Source organism: Culex quinquefasciatus, chromosome 2 (genome assembly GCF_015732765.1).
Source record: "Culex quinquefasciatus strain JHB chromosome 2, VPISU_Cqui_1.0_pri_paternal, whole genome shotgun sequence".
Taxonomy (NCBI): Eukaryota; Metazoa; Arthropoda; class Insecta; order Diptera; family Culicidae; genus Culex; species Culex quinquefasciatus.
Window position 1 is genome coordinate 58,390,188 of NC_051862.1, and position 19,922 is coordinate 58,410,109.

Here is a 19,922-nt window from a genome sequence, read left to right on the forward strand (position 1 = left end):
ATAAAATCTTTTTGCCTTTCTTACTAAAGAAAGGTATAGGTTTTACTTTAAGCCAGGACGTCATTTCCATCTTCGTAAATATTTCGATTCAGCGTGAATTTTAATAGGAAAAATCGTCAAAAAATCACACTGCATCGATTTTTGACGCTCTATCGATTCACCTTGACAGAGCTCGTCTATCTCCAACCCTCGAATTTTGAGAAAATAAATTCCGTGGAGGTCGAGTGATGTTCGTATGTGGTAAAATTTTGCAAAATTTTGTGTCGCGCCGTTCTCAGCTCCCATATATCCGATTTCGATTCTTCTAAATGCAGATGAAAGCTAGTGTGCTGAACCTGGGCGAGTTGCCGCGCAAATTTCGAAATATCCATCTGTTTTCGGATGCGGCCAGACTTTTCAACAAAATACACAGTTTTCAAATGAAAATATGGTCAAATTTTTTCATTTTCATATCTTTTATTTATCTCAAAAATTGCATTTTTTGAGCCCTACAACCTCCCAAATTTTCATCCAGATTCATATTATGGTTCTGGAGTTAGAGCCGTTAGATTGACCTACCATAAGAAAAAAAATCCCTAAAAAAAGGTAAAAGCCCACCTGGTGACCTTCGCCAACATTTTTCATTTCTGATTTTATTCGAAATTTCTTGCTACATTCATAGTACAGACCATGAGTGAGCATCTGAAACAAATTCGACATCGATCGGCAATCCCGATCAATTTTTAGAACGATTTACTTTTTGCCTTTCTTACTAAAGAAAGGTATAGGTTTTACTTTAAGGCTGGACGTCATTTCCATCTTCGTAAATATGTCGATTCAGCATGAATTTTAATCGGAAAAATCGTCAAAAAATCACACTGCATCGATTTTCGACGCTTCGTCGCCAAGTCGACAAGTTGTCAAGTTGAGCTTCGAATACTGGCGCGAGAATGCTGGCGCATATATTTTGTGGCTCGACTTATACTCATTTTGTAGTAGCTTGTCTACCGATGTTTCCTTCAATATGTAAGATATCGTAGCTTTTCGGTTTCTTTTGCCCTGTCCGTTTTTGCATAACTGTCCAATGTTTATGCAAAAACCTTTGTGACATAGGACATTCATCCGGCTACAATCATTTTGTTTCCCGTGCGCTCCTAAAATCGCCTAAATGTAGACTTCATTTTTTCGTGATTTCGTAAGTTTATTTAACAGGGTTCATTGGATAGGATAATAGGAGCTTTCTAAACTTTTCATCGTTTATATCGTATTCAAAGTGTTCAATGCTGGCGACTCCAATGGCTTTCTTCCTAAGGTTCTCGCGATTGAGTGTGTAGTGGTGCGGTTGTTAAAAATAGCTATCTCTGACTCTGTCACTCTCGTAGAAGCTGAATGGCTAGCTTCCCTGCACCGTGCGGCACACGCAGTTCACTTGTACCTCGGTTTTGCTTGTCTTAGTGCGCTGGTACGATGAACCAAAACACCAACACAGTCACACAAAAGGGCTCGTACCGAAACTAGAAAACCAAAACCGCGGTGTGCGTTGTTGGGAAGCTTGCTATGATCGCGTTTGTCATAAACGCTTGTTTGATTAGAAACGTACAAACATATTGTACGATTAAAAATATTCTTTTGGTGAAAATAGCGTTTTTCATTTCTTTTGGAAATCATATCATTCATAATACTCATAATATCATCATAATACATTGCTTTCATCATAAGACTTTCTTTTGTGCTGACGTTATAAATAAACAAAGTCGATGTTTTTAATTGAAAGAAGTTTTACCATTGTTATATTCTTTAGTAAGAAAGGCTCTTTCTCACCCCAGGTGGGATTAAATCGGGTTTTCAAAAATGTTTTATTTAATTATTTTTAAATCAAAATTACAACTCCAATACTTCTAACTTACGTGAAATTGTCCGAGGATTTCGAATATGACAAAATTGAGACCAAAAAGTGTCGTCTTCTTGGCCTACAGGGCTAAAACTAATTTTGTAAAATATTTGTTATAGAAAAATCAAAAAACCATGAGAAAAACTGCAATTGGCCATCGCATGTATAGACAAACAAACGCTGAAAGTTTCATCCAAATCGGAGCACCGCGATACGACCTGTTACACATTGGTGAAAAACTCGCTCTTAAGCTCGACAATCAAAAACCCCATCAACGAAAAAAAAATTGTGCTCGTGATTCGATTATCCGAATTGAAATTTGTCCGAAGCTTCCGGATAATCGAGTCAGGACTGTATTTCTTATTTAAGAATTTTATTTTTTAAACCTGTCTATCCATTTTAATTTTGATACAAGTATTCATCAAACAAAAGTGCTGTGAAAATGCGGTATCTAAGTTTTCTGGTCGAATGGTCTTTGGTAAAGATGTAAAATATGTCTTAGATTATTTAAAACAAAAAAATGGTTACCCTCTAAAAATAAATTAACCGTTAAAAAATATATTTTAGAGACATATTTTAATTGTTTTCATGCATGCAATTATCAATTTGTTAGAGATTAATTTGGCCCTATTGAAATGTAAGTCGTAATTTAATTTTTTTTATTCAAGGACATTTATCATTGAAAATCTTACCAACGGTTTCCAAGATATCATCGATTGAAAATTGAGTGTTTATTGGGTAGAACTTAAAAAAACTCATTGTTTGTCCTTTTATTCTTTGTGGCCTTGTAACTAGCAACCAAAAGTCGTATAATCAATTGCCAAAATAGCTAATTGTATAGAATTTTCTCAGCTATTCGAATATTTTTATTTTTAAAAGGACAGAGATGGAAACTATTTAAAAAAATAAAAATTTACAATTTTGTTGATTAATTTAACTTAACATGGCTATGACTCCAAAACGATGCACTTTTTAATTTTTTTTACAAAGGAACTTTTCGATTTAATTTTTTATTTTACGTATAAAAATTTTAATTTTTTGTGTGCTTTTTTGATACATAAATAAAATTATTCTTTCAAAAAATCATAACTTGGCCAACAACAAAACGTCCGTCATACTTAAACATATCAATAATGAAAAATATCGATGGAGGTAAAGTTTATCAAAATCGAGTTTTTGTGATGTTGTTATTTAAATAAACGGGATATTATTTATAGCGAGTAAATATTTTTTTCTGAACAGTCCTAATCATAACATACAACTTTGCCCAAGACACCAAATCCATCAGAAAATCATTTCTGGAGACACTGACCTACATGAAGCATGAGGTTTGAGGTCAACGTGCACCTTGAATTTTTTAAAAGCGTTGTACACTTGTCTAGATGTTTTGCAATCATTATTTTCCAACATATCTAATTATTGGCGAAACTATCTTTTTCGAAAAAAATGGTTTTTAGGGTCCTGTATATCGGAATTTCATAAAAATTCAAAATATTTTTAAACCACCCCAAACATGCTAAATATGATTATCAATGCAGAAAATGCATTTTGGATTGTTTTCGGTTAATCAAACTTCTGCTTTCATTAAAATTTTGATGTTTTAAAAAAAAAAAGTTTTTCCCCCTGATTTATTGGATCAATTTTGAAGGGGGTGACATAAACTTTGAAAAAAATTTGCAACGGTCTAAGGTATCGATGGACAAAGTTTCAAAAAAAAAAACAAAAAAAAAACAATGAAATCTGAAATTCTAGAGTTTTTATTATTTAACATCAAAATTAGTTCAAACAAGTTTTTGGTGATCGTTTGTGTCTACTAAATTTTGTGAGGTGAAAACATTCTAAACATTTCCGTGATACGTTCAAATGTAATGACGCTCAGGAATTAATCACTCCTGAACGTGAGCAACAGTGTCAAAATGCTGTAGATCGTTCGGATGACCTCGGTGAAGGTGGGCATACTCAGCGGGTGGAAAATCATCGAGAGACAGTTTGGCTGCTGAGCCGCCTCCAGCATGAAACGCAACACCTTTTGATTTTCGATCGTCCACGTGTACCAGGAGATGTCGTAGATTTCACGCTGGAGCTCCTCTTTCTGTACAGAATTTTGGGAGATTATGAATTGTGTTTTAATAGTTCTGAAGACTAACCTTAGTTCCCAGCAGAGTTGGTAGTAGACAAAAGACAAATAATTGATATGTTATAAAGACTCCGGATCCATATCCAGCAATCCACGAAAGCTGAAAAATTACAATCGGCGATGTTTAAATATCAATGGTGAATATATGAAACATACCGTTACAATAGCATAAAGAACAAGTACTAACGATGCTCCAAGAGTGGAGAATAGAACAAAGAAATACACAGCAAATAAAGTAGTAATCCAGCTGCGTGTAAAAGGCCTGGGTGTAAAATAAATTTTGCATTATTCTATGAGATTCTGTGTAATATTACACCCTGAAATGTGTAGCCCATTAGTATGGGAAACCTACTTGACCGAAATGTGGAGCTCTCATATACGTTTATCCTTTACATTTTTCATCGGTCTGATGGCCGAGCGGACTAAGGCGCCAGTCCTTACTGTAGGTGCTGGGTTTGAATCCCGTCGGTTGCAACTTTTTTTTTGTGTTTACAAAAATTGTACATGCAGCGTGTAAAATTAAGTGTTTATTTTGACGAAGGTGATGTGCATGCTTTTGCATGCGATTTTACCATCGGATTTTTTGCTGTGTAGCTCCTGTACACTTTCTCGACAATTCGAACAAACCTGAATTTCACAATTCAAACAAGTTAGAAGAAAAATGAATAAAAATGAAATATGCACTTACTCCATGTGTTCATAATGACGTTTAAAGATATCATTTAATTCTTCCGTAATATCCGTTTCACCTTTCTCCATCTTGGCGTTCACATTTTGAAGTTTAACTTTCAGCAGATCAATCTGCATTACAGAGCACATCACTGTCATGAAGTATATAATATCCAATCCAATGTCTTCGGAGACAATAACGATGGACATCACGATTTGCATTACCATATTGAGGATCCATCCATGCCAAGAAAACCGATCGATGAACGGAAGCCAAAATCCGAACGTGAGGGTTTTGTGTCCCGACAGTAGCGTGAACACAATCGGGACAGTCAGCATGGTACAACTGCACGACCCGTAGGCTAGTAGGACAGCTTTGGCTATTACATTCAGCACTTCAATGTAACCCATGAGTATCGACTTATGCGCTGCTGTTTCCTCCTGGAACAGTTCTTTCGTGTACTCTTGGATCCACAGCAGATCATCGCGATAGTACAGATGGGTGTAAATTTTCATCACAACCTGCAGGCAAATCCCAATCGTAACAAGGCAATATCAAATCTTCAACGTGGTGACGCATTTCGTAGACCGTGAAGAAGGTCACGTAGAAAAACAGCAGGATCACCAGAATCAAACCGACAAAATTGAACGAACTCTTTTTGTAGTCTGTTTTCAGCACATCCAGCCCCGTAATGCTGGCCACGTGGTTTGGCATAACGAGAACGTGGTTGTAAAAGTCCAACGGATCCTTGTAAGAGTGGCGAAACACCTTCAGTTGGCTTATCTTTCTGAGATATTCCATGATGTTGGAGGGACGAGCTTCTCAAGACTGGTACAATCTGAGAAGTGGTTTACCATCTTATTGCGAAATTTAAATAGATAAATTGATAGAGATTTAATTGGATATACACTGTGAGAATTTGTCAATTAAAACAGATGTTCAACTGCAACAAGTAAATGAACAATAATACTTAGTAATAAGTAGTCAGTTACAAACAATAAAAACTGTTGCAACTCTTAAGGTGTAACGGGCCATCATCAAATATGGCGAAAAACATATGGCGAAACCCCGTCCCGTTCCACGTTAATGATGATTGTTTCCCGATCCACCTTATTGGGTGAAAATTAGAAATTTTTCTGAAAATCGTTGATTCCTCGCACTTATGATTAGCTTAAAAATATAGAAAAATAATCACGACGTACAAAACTACCACGGGAAAACGGCTAAACTTATAGTAGGCTCGAAAAATCTTTTATTTTAAAAAATTTAGCCTGTTTTTGCAAAGAAAATTTTCACCATACAAAAATACGCGCATTTTAAAACGCCTCTAAACTACCGTTTTAATCACCTCACCTTAATAAATCGATAATCACTGGACGTGCTGCACACTGTAGGACCTGCCAATTGCGGTCAAACACTTCAAAACGCGATATTTTAGCGAAATTTAGAATCAAATTATGCGAATTGGAATTTTTCGCGAGTTTTTTTTTTTTGTATTCAGACACACTTCAACACAGCCATACGTCACACTGATGTTGGTTGTCATCAAGAATGTGGTTGCCAGAGACTTAAATTGAACACTTTTAATCAAATTAAATAATTAAGTATTCTTGTTTGATTTTTTCACTCGTACTGATGTATAATATTGAAACAATTGATAAATGAGCTGTTTTGGTTAATAAATTGTAATTACAATTGATATAAATGCTCAATAATCTACATGAAAAATATATTTCAAAAAACAATTTATAAAACTCTGCCCTGAATGGCAACACTTTTCACTGGTGTGCAAGGTTGTGACAGTTGTGTTTTTTTCAGCAGAGATCTGTCATTTACGGAGTTCAAGTTGGCAACAGAACGGGAAAGAAAAAAATCCGTTTTCCTGGACCTTCCGAGATTCCACCGGAATCTGCAAACACAGGTAATTTTGGTTTTGTTTCACCTAATATTGTGATCAATAATTATTTTAATTTTCCCAGCTCGTGCGCGGACAGTGAAGAGCACGGCCCTCCGAGCAGTGTGGAGACGGCTTACAGAATCATCAAAAATCATCAAAATCTGTCTACCGAATCCTGAATTCTGCCTGGCTGGCCGCGGTGGGCTACTTCGATGTGGAGTTTCACGTCACCCCAAACCGTTCGGAGATCATCATAACCACCCGCACCCAGAACATGCTCGGCGAGAAGGGCCACAGCATCCGGGAGCTGACCGCCGTCGTCCAGAAGCTGATCGGAGGTCTGTCCGTGTGTGGTGCCTGCTACGGTGTTGTTGCGGTGGATTCCGGCGTCAAGGGTTATGAGGCGGTCTTGTTTGGTAAGCTGCGCGGTTAGCGTTAGCAAGTCGATGAAGTTCGTTGACGGACTGATGATCCATTCCGGAGATCCGTGCAACGAGTGCTCCGACACGATCACCCGCCACGTCCTGCTGCGCCTGGAAGTGCTCGAAATACAGGTCAAGATTATACTGCAGTGGGAATCGAACGGCAAGATCGGCCCGAAGGAGCCGCTGCCGCAGAACGTGTTGGTGGTGGAGCAGAGGGATGAGATCATGTACAACACGCCCCGCAGCAAGCCGTCGGCGCTGGAGCTGAGAGCCGGTGGAACCGTCGAGGTGGTTGAGTTAAACTGGGCGTAGGATTCAAGCCGTTCAATGTCCAAAATAATGTGAATGTGATAAGTTGAGACCAGTCTAAGATCCGCAATCAGTCCCTCTCAGCTCGTGGCACATGACAAGGTTGAGCCGGATGGGTGCTCGATAAGTAAAAAATACAAATGTTTGCGTAAAAGAAAAATAAAGGTAATTAATTTTCATCAACCAAGCACATACCATTTCATATTGTAGAAAATGAATTTTCCGAAAAATTGAGCCGTTCTGGAGCTTTGGTGTCTGCAGATAAGTTGTTGCAAATGGGAAGGGACAACTTTTGGTTGAAAATTGAGGTGGTTCACGATTAAAGTGTTTTTGAAAAATTTTCTGTTTAGGAATATTTTTGGGATTTTTTTGTCTTCTAGAATGTTTTTGGGCTTGCCAATCCATGCAACTTTGTCAAAGACAGATCTCTTAAAAACAAAGTTTTTTTAAAGGTCAATGGGTCAAAAGTTACAACCATTTCAACATAAAAATGACGCAGATTCTAGGTGTCCGAAGGTTTGAAACGGTGAGACAATCCAAACATTTTTTTTACACTCGGGATTCAAACTGAAGACCTTTGGGTTGTGAGTCCAATTGACGACCAGCGATTCTACCGAGACAGGCTTTTTCCAAGGGAGACGACTCCTACACCTGGCCAACGATCTATCCTCTAAGTTAGACCGGGACAACATTTACTTCCCCATCCGACGGAAGGTGGTATCAGACTGGGAGCGAACCCAGGCCAACTGGGATATAAGACAACCACGCATACTACTACACCATCGTTCCCGGCAATTTTCAAACATAGCCTTAATTTTTAACCAAGCTCTCAACATTGTACCATTTTTCGAAAAACCCATTTCCCACCTAACTTTGCGAACGGAACATTCAATGCGTTCCGAATATAACAATAATATTTATTTATTTTAATATTTTCAAACATCGTCCTTGTTTACAGCGCTGACGTAAACAGAATATTACGTCACTACTACATTTATACATCAATGACGTCATGACTAATACATGCGGATTTCAATGATCATCATCGTTCCAATACATTCACATCGCACTAACACACCGCCATTGGTGATGATGAGGCGTTTCACCTTAATGACTTGCATATCATTTTACAACCGTTAACTGAAATCAATTTGTAAAGCCATTTAAAATTTAAAGCTAATAAGAATAAGTGCATTAGTATGACTGTCTCTATTAAAACTGCAGTTCCGTTTCACCCTAGTTGACAGTACTTTGAACACATTGTTTCATGAAAAAAACATGACTTGCATTTTTCAATCTTACAATTGGAAACCTCACATATCATGATGATTTAAATTATTCTTTGGGGAATTAATGAAAGTGGGCAAATACATGCATCACGCAGTGGGAATATTTTTCAACCAAACAGCTGTTTTATTAAATTTCTAGAGATTATTTTCAATTAAAATAATGCTCTGTTAATGTAGTATTTTTTTCCAGTTAATAAATAGTATGAGATTCATAGTTAATCCTTTAGAGTGTAGAGTAAGTAAATTATAAACTGTTGATGCACTTTTTTTTTAATATGGTAAGGATGTTTTTAATAATCAAAATCTTGAATCTGTATTTCGGATCTTAACTAGAGTCAAGAGGCCTTATATTTAAATACCTTAATATTTTAATCGACCAATTTTCAAAGATAAAAAAAATATGGTAAGAAAACTTTGTTTTAAATACATTAATGTAGTCACATAGTAACATCTTAGATTGAGAAGATGGTTAAGCGTTTATTGACCCTTTTTAAAAGTTTCGAAAATTCCAAAAAACTTAATAAATTTAATGTTTCATAATAGTCAATAGTAGCCGAGATTGTTCCAATGTTGAAGGATTAAGGCTTATTAGGTGATCCTTAGAAAAACTCATTTTTACTCATTTCAGAAAAATACGACTACGATAATGATAGGAATTTTTCACAAATTTAAGCTTTTCTAACTTCAGAACGGCTTTATCCAAAAAAAATATTAAAATCGTTTTCTATTAAAAATTTGACTTTGCATCTAAAACTAGATTTTTGAAATTGTTTAATAATGATTTAGATTTTTTTACAAAAATCACAATTTGTTTTAAGGGTGCAACCAAGGATTCCAAAATTGTCGAATTACGGACCCAATCCTGCAAGAATCAGACTGTAAAATTAATTTTGTATACAGTATTTTAGGGGATGAATTCAAAACTGAATCGAAAATTCCCGTAGTTTTCTATATACTTCAAAAATCTCGGTGCAAAAGCTTTGATTGATGTGCATCGTTAAAATAAGAAAAATATCTCCGGTATCAGATTTTGCACCACCTTAGCATACAAAATGTCTTGAACCTAGTTTTTTAAATCTCATTATCATAACCTACAACTTGGCCTAAAATCAATCAGATAACCTCTTCTCAAGATATAGGCTGTCGAATTGTTACAAGCCCATTTTGTATGACTATCCCGCAAGATTGTATGCTGCCTTGTATGGAAAAATAATGATGTGATTTTGTTTTTTTTTTATATGAAAAACTCTTTAAAGAAATAAAATTATTTTTTTATTCAAAACAATTTGATAATTATCGTGGGAGAAAAATCAACTGGTTGATACATGTTCCTAACAGCAATTACAGTGTTACTACATTTATGTATTTATTTTGTTATTTACTAAATTAATGTATTTAAAATACAGTTTTTTTACCATATTTTTTTTCTTTGAAAATTGGTCGATTAAAATATTAAGGTATTTAAATATAAGGCCTCTTGACTCTAGTTAAGATCCGAAATAAGAAGACAGTAAAAGACGGAACATTAATATTGGATTTTTGGAAGAATTTTGTAAAATATTTTGATTTGAATTTAGGAAAATTATGATTGAAATCAAATTTTCAAATTAAAGGGTGCACAGCAACCAAGGAAGTTGTTGTCTTATTAAATTGTCGAACTTACGGACCCAATCCTAAAATAATTTGATTATAAAAATTGACAAATTTTGTTGTAAATCGTTATGGAAATAGTAGCTTAGGGGATGAATACAAAAATATATCGATAGTTCCCGTTAGTGCGTCCATCCCGGGAATTCCCGGGACAAAAATCCCGGGATTTTTCCAAAATCGGGAATTCCCGAATCCCGGGAATTTTCATAATTTGTCCCGGGAATTCCCGAAATTGAAAAAAAACAAATTTTGCTCTGAAAATTCAAATTTTGTTGTAGAATTTGGGGCAAACTCCGGATTTTGGGGCAAGTAACGAAATAAGACAGCTATTTAAGAAAAAAAATTGCATCGTGTTTTGAATAACTTCGGTTAAAACAGGAACAGAAAAAAAATTAGTACACCGATTTCCAAATGTATTGCTCTGAAATCTCCTGTACCTTTTCAGTCTGTATTCCTGATTCTCCCTAGTTGGCGGTAGTAACTTAAAGAGAATTATTAAAATATGTTTTATATAAAATAAAACATACAAAAGTTATCTAAAATTTTGCATTGACTGTTTTTTTTTTAAATATGAAGGACAATAGCTTATAGGACCTTTTTTTTTTTTAAAAAAAACTCTTGTTTTGTTGTCGCTTCTCGTTTTTGTAGATATTTTCAAAGAAATTTGTCTAGCTTTTCTAGTTATGGCATATATTAAAATATATAGAAGAAATTTATTTATAAAACACTTATTTAATTTCAATGACATTGAAAATTTAAATTTGAACTTTTTTTAAATAAAAAAAACAATTTAAATTTCTTTGAAGTTATTTAAAAACTATCGTCCTTGTTTAGATTGAAGTGTAGATTGTCACCAATTATTATTATTGAGCTTGAAAACATATCAAATATTATGAAAACATACATTTTATGACTGCTTCAAAAATTTCCCGGGATCCCGGGAATTCCCGGGATTTCAAAAATGTTTTTCCCGTTTCCCGGGAAATTCAAAACCCGGGAAAATTGGACGCCCTAGTTCCCGTAGTTTTGAAGATACTAAAATGTCTGTAACAAAAATCTGGGGCAAATCACTCCAAATGTCAAGTCCGGGCGCGCGTCTGCTTCTTTCCACGAGGGGTTATGTTGGATGAGTGGTCATCTAAGTTTTACCAAGTTCACTAACAGTTACCCAAAACTTCTTTTGAACATAAGCTGTTTCTATTTTTCGAACTATCTATGCTTGTTTCGTCAACATGTTCTTGCTCGGTTTGTAAAACACGAACGTGAACTAAACTTAAACAACTTGTTTACGTGAAATCCCATTCGAAGCCAGAGGTCAATTCTATTATGTTATCATGTTTAGCAAACTGAAATGGAACATCATGTCTGCAAATGTCATTTTGCTTTTCGAGTTCTACAAGCATGTTCCATTTGAGTCAGAACAAACTTTAAAATGAACTATTCGTAATCCATTGCTAGATTTGGCATTTGTGTTACACAACCATGTTGAACAATGGTTTTTTGATCAAAATGAGAACAATTGACCAAATTGTATGACACTTGTTCAATAATTAACGTATAAAAACGCTTGTGCAGCAATTGTTCAACAAAAAAAAATAAAAAGCGATGTTTTTCTTGCTACTTGGGTATTTTTCTGTCATACAATTTGATGAGTGTGGAGTTTTTTTTTAAAGATCCAATAAACATAATTTTCATTTGTTGCTTTTTGGGTGTTTTGGCAAAAGGCAAAAGTTGTAAATTTTGTTTTTTTGACGTAGAATTTTCAAAATCATATTTTATTAATAAAATGATTTTTGTTTCATCAGATTCATTTTATTATTCATATATAGTGCAAAAGTACTCTTTACTTTTTCATTTTGATATCCATGTTTATTTGCTTTAGTTTAGCTTGTCATGTTAAAAATTGATACGTTTTTGCTTGATGAAAATAAAAACCATACTTTTTGTCAAAATTAATTGAAAACTCTTTAAACATTGCTTAATCATGCTTGCGCTTGCCAAACTTTCTCATTCCACCAGACACCTGTAGACTGACATTTTCGCGTGAATTGCCACCACTCCTGAAAGTCAGCAGCAGCGTCAAAATGGTGTAGATTATTCTCATCGCTTCCACAAAGGTGGGCATGTTCAGCGGGCAGAAGATCAGCGATAGACAGTTGGGCTGCTGGGCGGTTTGCAGCATCAGTTGAAGAGATTTACGATTTTGACGTGACCACTCGTACCAGGAAATGTTGTAGATTTCTCGTTGGAGCTCTTCTTTCTGAAATGATTTAGATTTGGGGATAGGTATTCTTTCAACAGCAATGGTCTCACCTTAATTTCCAGAACTGTTGGTACGAGGCAAAATATAAACAATTGGTAGGTTATAAATATTCCGGAGCCATATCCTGCGATCCATGAGAGCTAAAAATTGTCACATTAATAATTTAATTTGAGGATGATTAAATTTCAACTCACCGTTACAATAGCATACAAAACCAGAACAATCGTGAATCCAAGAGTTGCATAAAGAACGAAAAAATATCCTCTGTACATGTTTTCGACGGTTCGAACGAATCTAAAATTGGATAATTAATACTAACTAAAGTTTTAAACAATATATACTAACGCTTACTTTAAGTGTTCTTCATGACGTTTGACAATTTCCATCAAAGACTCTTGCAACTTGGCATCAGTTTGCTCAATTTGAGTTCCAATATTTTTGATTTTGATGATCAGCAAATCAATCTGATTTACGGAGCTAAGCATTGTCATAAAATAAATAATATCAAGTCCCATGTATTCACAGGTTATGAAAAGGGACAAAATAAGTTGCAACGAAAAGTTACATCCATAACCAAGCCACGAGTTACGGTCAATGTACGGGAACCAGAATCCAAAAGTAAGAAGTTTTTGTCCTGATAACAACGTTATCATTAATGGGCCCAAAATCATGGACATGCTCGTAATTGCGTAGCACACCAAAACAACTCTCATCAATACATGCAGCATTGTGACAAAGTCAGTGTCTTGCGAACCTTCGTGGTGAACGGACACTAGAGCTGCGGTATTTTTTACTACCTAAGCTCAGAGTTATTTCAAACAAAATTCACAGTCTTTTTAAAGACTACCTGAGTTACTTTCCAAAATTCTAAACAGTCTTTTCAAGACTAACCCCACCTGAAATTTTGTTGTATTTTACAAACGAAGCCATCTTTTAAGAGAACTTTGCTTGCAAAATGCGTCAAAACAAAGGTAAACGCAAATCTTCTGAAGATTTGGTCGTTACGTCGGTGAAGCGTTTGAACGCTAAACCGGCTAACGGAAACAGAAAAAGAAAACAGCCTCATCCGAGGTCTGATTCTGATTCTGAAAGTGAGGTCAATCCTCCAATTCCATTGGCAAACAGTTTCGGTGTTTTATCCGAAACTGTTGACAAGGATCCTTCTCCTCGTACTGAGCCTTCTGCCGTCGAGAAACGAGTAAAGGCTCCGCCAATTGTAGTGACTTCCGTCTCCGATTTGGCCAGCTTTCGAACGCAACTGAAGAATTGCAAGGAAACTTGCAATTTGAAGGTTTCGTTCCAGCTTGGTCGAAGAGGAGAATGTCGCTTGTTGACGGAATCTTTACAAGATCACCAAACTTTTGTTGGTTATTTGAAAACCACAAACACAATTTCTACACGTATGAGACCAAGAATGCTCGTCCATTCAAGGCGGTCCTGAAAGGTCTCTCCAACGACTTGTCGGTGGATGAGATCAAAAACGAACTTAAGGTGTTGCTTGGCTTTGCCCCATCCCAAGTAATACCAATGAAGAAAAAATCAAACGGGAATATTTCTCGCTTTGGTTTGACTTCACAATTTTATCTGATTCATTTCAACAGAAATGAAATCAACAATTTGAAACTTTTGGACAAAGTACAGTTTTTGTTCCATGTACGGGTAAAGTGGGAGCATTTAAGAAACATGGCGGTAATGGCCAGAATCTGACCCAGTGCCGGCGTTGCCAGGCATTCGGTCACGGTACTGATCATTGCGCCATGGTTCCAAAATGCATGGTTTGCGGGGATTCTTCTCACGACAAGGACAATTGTCCCGTGAAAGAAGTCACCCAATTTAAATGTGCAAATTGTGGTGGAAATCACAAATCAAATTTCTGGGATTGCCCCATCAGAAAAAGGTTTTGGATTCTCGTGCTAAGCATCAGCCGAAATCCAAACCGAAATTTTCTCAAAGTCAGGTTGTACCTGCATCTTTAAATCAAACGTTCGTGCTGTCTCACTCGAACAATACCCCTACCGTGGAAAAGTTAGGTAACAGCAATGGCATTTCTTATGCCAACGTCGTTTCGGGTTCGGGTTCATCCACGAATTTTAAATCCTCTACCAATTTTCAAATTGGGCAGGTACCTCAAATTTCATTTGAAAATTTTTCTGCTGGCAACGCTTTGGGATCTTCTGATCTCGGCGATGTTACGTTTGAAAAAATGACTTTTTGCAAAACTCACTGTTTGGTTTGATTCAAACAATGAGTAATGCTACATCCATGATGGAAGCAATCCAGATTGGATTAAAATTTGCGAATGATGTTGTTCTTACCCTGAAGTTTAATCATGGATCTAAGTAATTCCATCAATATTATGAATTTTAATGCTCGCTCTTTAAAAGCGAAAGAAAATGAATTTTTCAACTTTTTACGAGTTCATAACGTGCATGTTGCTGTTATAACCGAAACATTTTTAAAAACTGGCACTTATTTGAAAAGTGATCCAGATTATAAAGTTATAACCAATAACCGAATGAATCGAAATGGCGGTGGAGTTGCAATAGTTATCCACCGTAGTATGACTTATAGCACGTTACGTGACTTTAAGTTAAAAGTTATTGAAAGTTTGGGCATTGAACTTGAAACTTCTTTTGGGAAAATTATGATTGCAGCTGCATATTTGCCTTCCAATGCACTGGGAAAATAAAAATTATTTCAAAGGGGATTTGAATAAACTTACTCGGCATAGATCTCGATTTTTGATCATCGGTGATTTTAATGCCAAACACCAATCTTGGAATAATTCAAAAGTAAATTCCAATGGTAAAATTCTATTCAGAGATTGCACTTCTGGTCTTTATTCGGTTTTATACCCGAATGGGCCAACTTGCTTTTCTTCTGTTAGAAATCCATCAACAATTGATTTGGTTTTGACAAATCAAAGTCAGTATTGTGGTCCTTTAGTGACTCATGCTGATTTTGATTCTGATCACCTTCCAGTAACTTTTTCACTTTCTCATGAAGCAGTTACCAGACCCAATAGTTCTGTGTTTAATTACCACAAAGCTAATTGGGACAGGTATCAGCATCATATTGAGAATAATTTAAATCATGATTTTGTTTTAGAAACCAAAGCTGATATTGATTCAGCCTTGGAATCTTTAACTAATGCAATTTTGGATGCTAGGAATATTGCTATTCCTAAAGTCCAAGTCAAATTTGATTCTCCCATTATTGATGACGATCTTCAGCTTCTGATTCGTCTGAAAATGTTCGCCGAAGACAGTATCAACGTTCTCGTGATCCTGCACTGAAGCGAATTCAAAAGATTTGCAAAAGGTTATTGACCACAGATTCACTCTCCTGCGAAATGAAAAGTTCGCAAGAGATGTCGAACAAATTAAACCTTATTCCAAACCTTTTGGAAACTTTCAAAGGTTCTTAAGAAACCTCAAAACCAATCCCTTCTTTAAAAGATGGTGATAATATTCTATTAACTAATGGGGAGAAAGCTCAAAACTTGCTCAGCAGTTTGAGAGTGCTCATAATTTCAACTTAAATGTTTTGAGTCCTATTGAAAATCAAATTTCAATAGAATTTCAGAATATTGTTGAACAAGAATTTTCATCAGATGAAGTTTTTAATACGGATCTGAATGAAATAAAATCTATTATCAAAAAATTTAAAAATATGAAAGCCCCTGGTGAGGATGGCATTTTTACATTTTAATTAAAAATTACCAGAAGCAACTTTAAGTAGCTTGGTCAAAATTTTCAACAAATGTTTTGATTTGGCATATTTTCCCAGTAGTTGGAAAAATGCCAAAGTAGTTCCGATTTTGAAACCGGATAAAAATCCTGCTGAAGCCTCAAGCTATCGGCCCATTAGTTTGCTTTCATCTATTAGTAAATTATTCGAAAGAATAATTCTTAATAGAATGATGACGCACATTAATGAAAATTCAATTTTCGCTGATGAGCAGTTTGGATTTCGCCTTGGGCATTCAACTACTCATCAGTTGTTGAGAGTTTCAAATTTAATTCGAAGCAACAAATCTGAGGGCTATTCTACTGGCGCTGCTCTTCTAGACATAGAAAAAGCATTTGACAGTGTTTGGCATAAAGGTTTGATTGCGAAATTGAAAAGGTTTAATTTTCCGATTTATATCGTGAAAATTATTCAAAATTATTTGACGGATCGTACTCTGCAGGTATGTTATCAGAATAGCAAATCTGATCAACTACCTGTACGTGCTGGCGTCCCTCAAGGAAGCATTTTGGGTCCAATTTTATACAATATTTTTACTTCTGACTTGCCTGATTTGCCCCCAGGATGTCAGAAATCACTTTTTGCTGATGATACAAGCATCTCCGCCAAAGGTAGAAGCCTTCGTGTCATCACAAGAAGATTACAAAAGCTTGGATATTTTCAATTCTTATTTGAAAGAATGGAAAATTACTCCAAATGCTGCAAAACTCAACTTATTATTTTCCCTCACAAACCAAGGGCTGATTTTCTTAAACCAAAAGTCATCACATTATAAAGATGAATGAGGTAAATTTAAAGTGGGAGGATCAAGTGAAATATCTTGGACTTGCTTTTGACAAAAACCTTACTTACAAGGATCACATTGAAAGTATCCAGGTTAAATGTAACAAATATATTAAATGTTTGTATCCACTTATAAACAGGAATTCTAGACTTTGTCTCAAGAATAAACTGTTAATTTATAAACAAATTTTCAGACCTGCCATGCTTTATGCTGTGCCGATCTGGACAAGCTGTTGCTTAACCAGGAAGAAAAACTTCAGAGGATTCAGAACAAAATTCTGAAAATGATTCTGAAACTTCCTCCCTGGTTCAGCACCAGTGAACTTCATCAATTAGCCGAAGTTGACACTTTGGATGTTATGTCCAATAAGATAATTGATGCATTTCGACAAAAATCATTGCAGTCTTCAGCTGCATTGATCCGCTCTTTATATAGTTTATAAGTTAGTTTTAAGGTATCCCTTTTCCCTTTTGTACATGTAGGACCTCCTACATTTGAAATCACTGAATAGCGAAAGCTACAATATTTCATGAATAAATGAAAGTTGCTAGTATTTAAAATTGAGGTGAAAAGTCATCGATTGTGATTGGACACTCAATAATATTTTAACTGAATGAATGTACATGGAAAAGAAAACTGAATAAATATAAATTAAAAAAAAAAAAAAAAAAAAAAAAAATGTGACAAAGTCCATCAACAGTTTCTTGTGATTTATGCATTCTTCCTGGTACAATTTTTTCGTGTATTCCTGGATCCATAGCAGTTCCTGGCGATAGTAGAGATGAGTGAAAATTTTCATCGAAGCTTGTAGGAAAAGTCCAATTGTTACGAAGCAAAATATCAGATCGTCGATGTTGTGACGAACTTCGTACATCGTGCTCACAGAAACGAGTAAGAACATCGTAATCGAAATTAGTGTGCATGTTAAGTTTACTGAAAACTTTTTGAAATTTTCACTCAGCACATCTAAACCGGACACTCCAGCCACTCGGTTTGGAACAACCAGGACACTTGCGTAAAATTCGGATGGCTCTTTGAAAGAGTGTTGAAAAACTTTCAATTGGCTCAGCTTCCTGATGTAATCCATGTTGGTTAGGCAAAAGGATACTGTTGCTTGTTGAATAGTTGCGGTTGAATTTAAAGTAAAATTTGAATTGAAATGTAATCGGATTTCTCGATTGTAACAACTGGTTAACTTCTCATAATTATGTCAAATGATTATTTTTTCATTTGACCTGATTTTAATACATTTTAACGTAACTTGATTGCTACTACTTGCATTACAGTTAACTTTCTTCTAACTTTCATTAACCTTCGTGAGTTCCAATTTCCCTTAAAATCAATGACCCCATAACTCATAGCGATTGATGACCCCAACGTCAGTGCTTATTTGGTTCCAATAGCTCGGTGAATCGAACAGCATAAATCATCCACCTCCAACCGTGGATTTTATATTGCTCCATCAACGTAATATCGTTACTTTGCTGCAGCAGCGGAACCACAACAAAACGTTCACCCACCATGTAAAATCGATTATCTTATTAGATTTATGTCGCAGTTCGATGTAGTTTGTAGTATCGCGATTCGTTGTTTCGCGTACCTTATCCTTTGAATGCTGACTTGATAGGATTTTATAAAGCTTTATCTGTACTTTTTTTTTATTATTTGCTGAAATTTGTTGAAAATAATAACAATTAACATATAACATATCTCTTTACATATCTCTAAAAAAAATCTTGAAGAAAAATAAGGACAAATGTTCAGAAAAAAGCAACATTTTAGAAGAATAACTCAAAAAACAAAGTTGGTAGCTTTAAGTTTTATTGTTATCAAAACGTGGTCAACAGAAGGTTATTCGCAACATTGTTCTGTACAGCAACAGTGCAAGGGAGTTTATTTTTGGCAGTTTTCGATTGCTTTTGGTTCAAAACTACAGACTGTTATGGATTTGTACTGCATAATCTGCAATCAGTTGGTTACATTGTGTTTATTTTAAAGTCCTTTAGTGCCCTTGTACGCATAAATGTCCCATATGCAAAAACAGCAAGCTGAGAAAAACGCATTTGAAGTTTGTCCCACACATACGGCTACGTGTTAAGTTTTCACGAAAAAACTGGATTTCCTCCTGATTTCTAGAACAAAGTACTAGAGGTTGTAGACTTTTCTGAAAGGGCACACGATTTTGAACCAAACTGCATCATTAACTCAAAATCGATTAAAATGCATATGGGACATTTATGCGTTCAGGGGCAGTTGAGAGGTCTTAAACCATCTAAGTTGGACCTTTTAAAAATGTTGCTCAAATTTGAAACATTTGAAAGTGTTTATATTAGAGTACAGAAAATTAATCAATGATGATGGCGATGAAAAAAGTCTACTTTGGACATAACACATGCGTTGCGTATAAAAAGATTCAAACCAAATAATAAAATACGAACACTCATCATCATTCATCGGAGTTTGTCTGACAATTCGATTTCATTACATACTTTGTACATTTTTTTTCATGTATTTAAATTTTCTTAGGTTTTTACGTATTTTAAGTATTTTATGCATTTTAAGTATTTTTTTATGCCATTTCAGTGTTTGTAGTATTTTAATAAAAATATTTAAAATTGATAAAATACTTCAATTGTAGTATTTGAAGTATTTTAGGTATTTTAACCCTGCCCAAATTTTTTTTTCGAAAATATTTATTTTTCCCGTGTTCAGGAGGTCATTTTGAGCAACTTTTGTTCTACGAAAAACTTTACTTCTTTATGTTTTTCTTGTTTTATTTTTAGTATTTTAGTTTGCATTTATCTTGTTTAGTTTATGTTTGTTTTTGGTAGTATTTGGCCTATTCTACCACCTAATATAATTACATTTTGCCTATCTA

At 35.2% G+C, this 19,922-nt stretch overlaps 3 protein-coding genes across 3 annotated transcripts; 1 reads left to right on the plus strand and 2 right to left on the minus strand.

The window, feature by feature from the left end:
- Positions 1-3,611: 3,611 nt before the first annotated feature.
- LOC6038114 (odorant receptor 24a) lies at positions 3,612-5,520 on the minus strand. The gene is given in 6 exon segments (XM_038256792.1): positions 3,612-3,962; positions 4,018-4,107; positions 4,164-4,229; positions 4,601-4,634; positions 4,696-5,232; positions 5,234-5,520. Coding segments are annotated over 6 exon segments (1,182 nt in total). The 5' UTR covers positions 5,479-5,520; the 3' UTR covers positions 3,612-3,752.
- A 200-nt stretch (positions 5,521-5,720) lies between these two features.
- Positions 5,721-7,383, plus strand: LOC6034238 (40S ribosomal protein S3-A). The gene is given in 3 exon segments (XM_038250350.1): positions 5,721-5,759; positions 6,714-7,010; positions 7,012-7,383. Coding segments are annotated over 3 exon segments (636 nt in total). The 3' UTR covers positions 7,312-7,383.
- Positions 7,384-12,037: 4,654 nt separating this feature from the next.
- LOC6038115 lies at positions 12,038-18,140 on the minus strand. The gene is made up of 5 exons (XM_038256793.1): positions 17,725-18,140; positions 12,862-13,239; positions 12,705-12,804; positions 12,561-12,650; positions 12,038-12,507 (listed from the first exon to the last, which is right to left on the minus strand). The coding sequence occupies exons 1-5, from the start codon at positions 18,129-18,131 to the stop codon at positions 12,226-12,228; spliced, it is 1,257 nt and encodes a 418-aa protein (XP_038112721.1). The 5' UTR covers positions 18,132-18,140; the 3' UTR covers positions 12,038-12,225.
- Between the last annotated feature and the right edge of the window lie 1,782 nt (positions 18,141-19,922).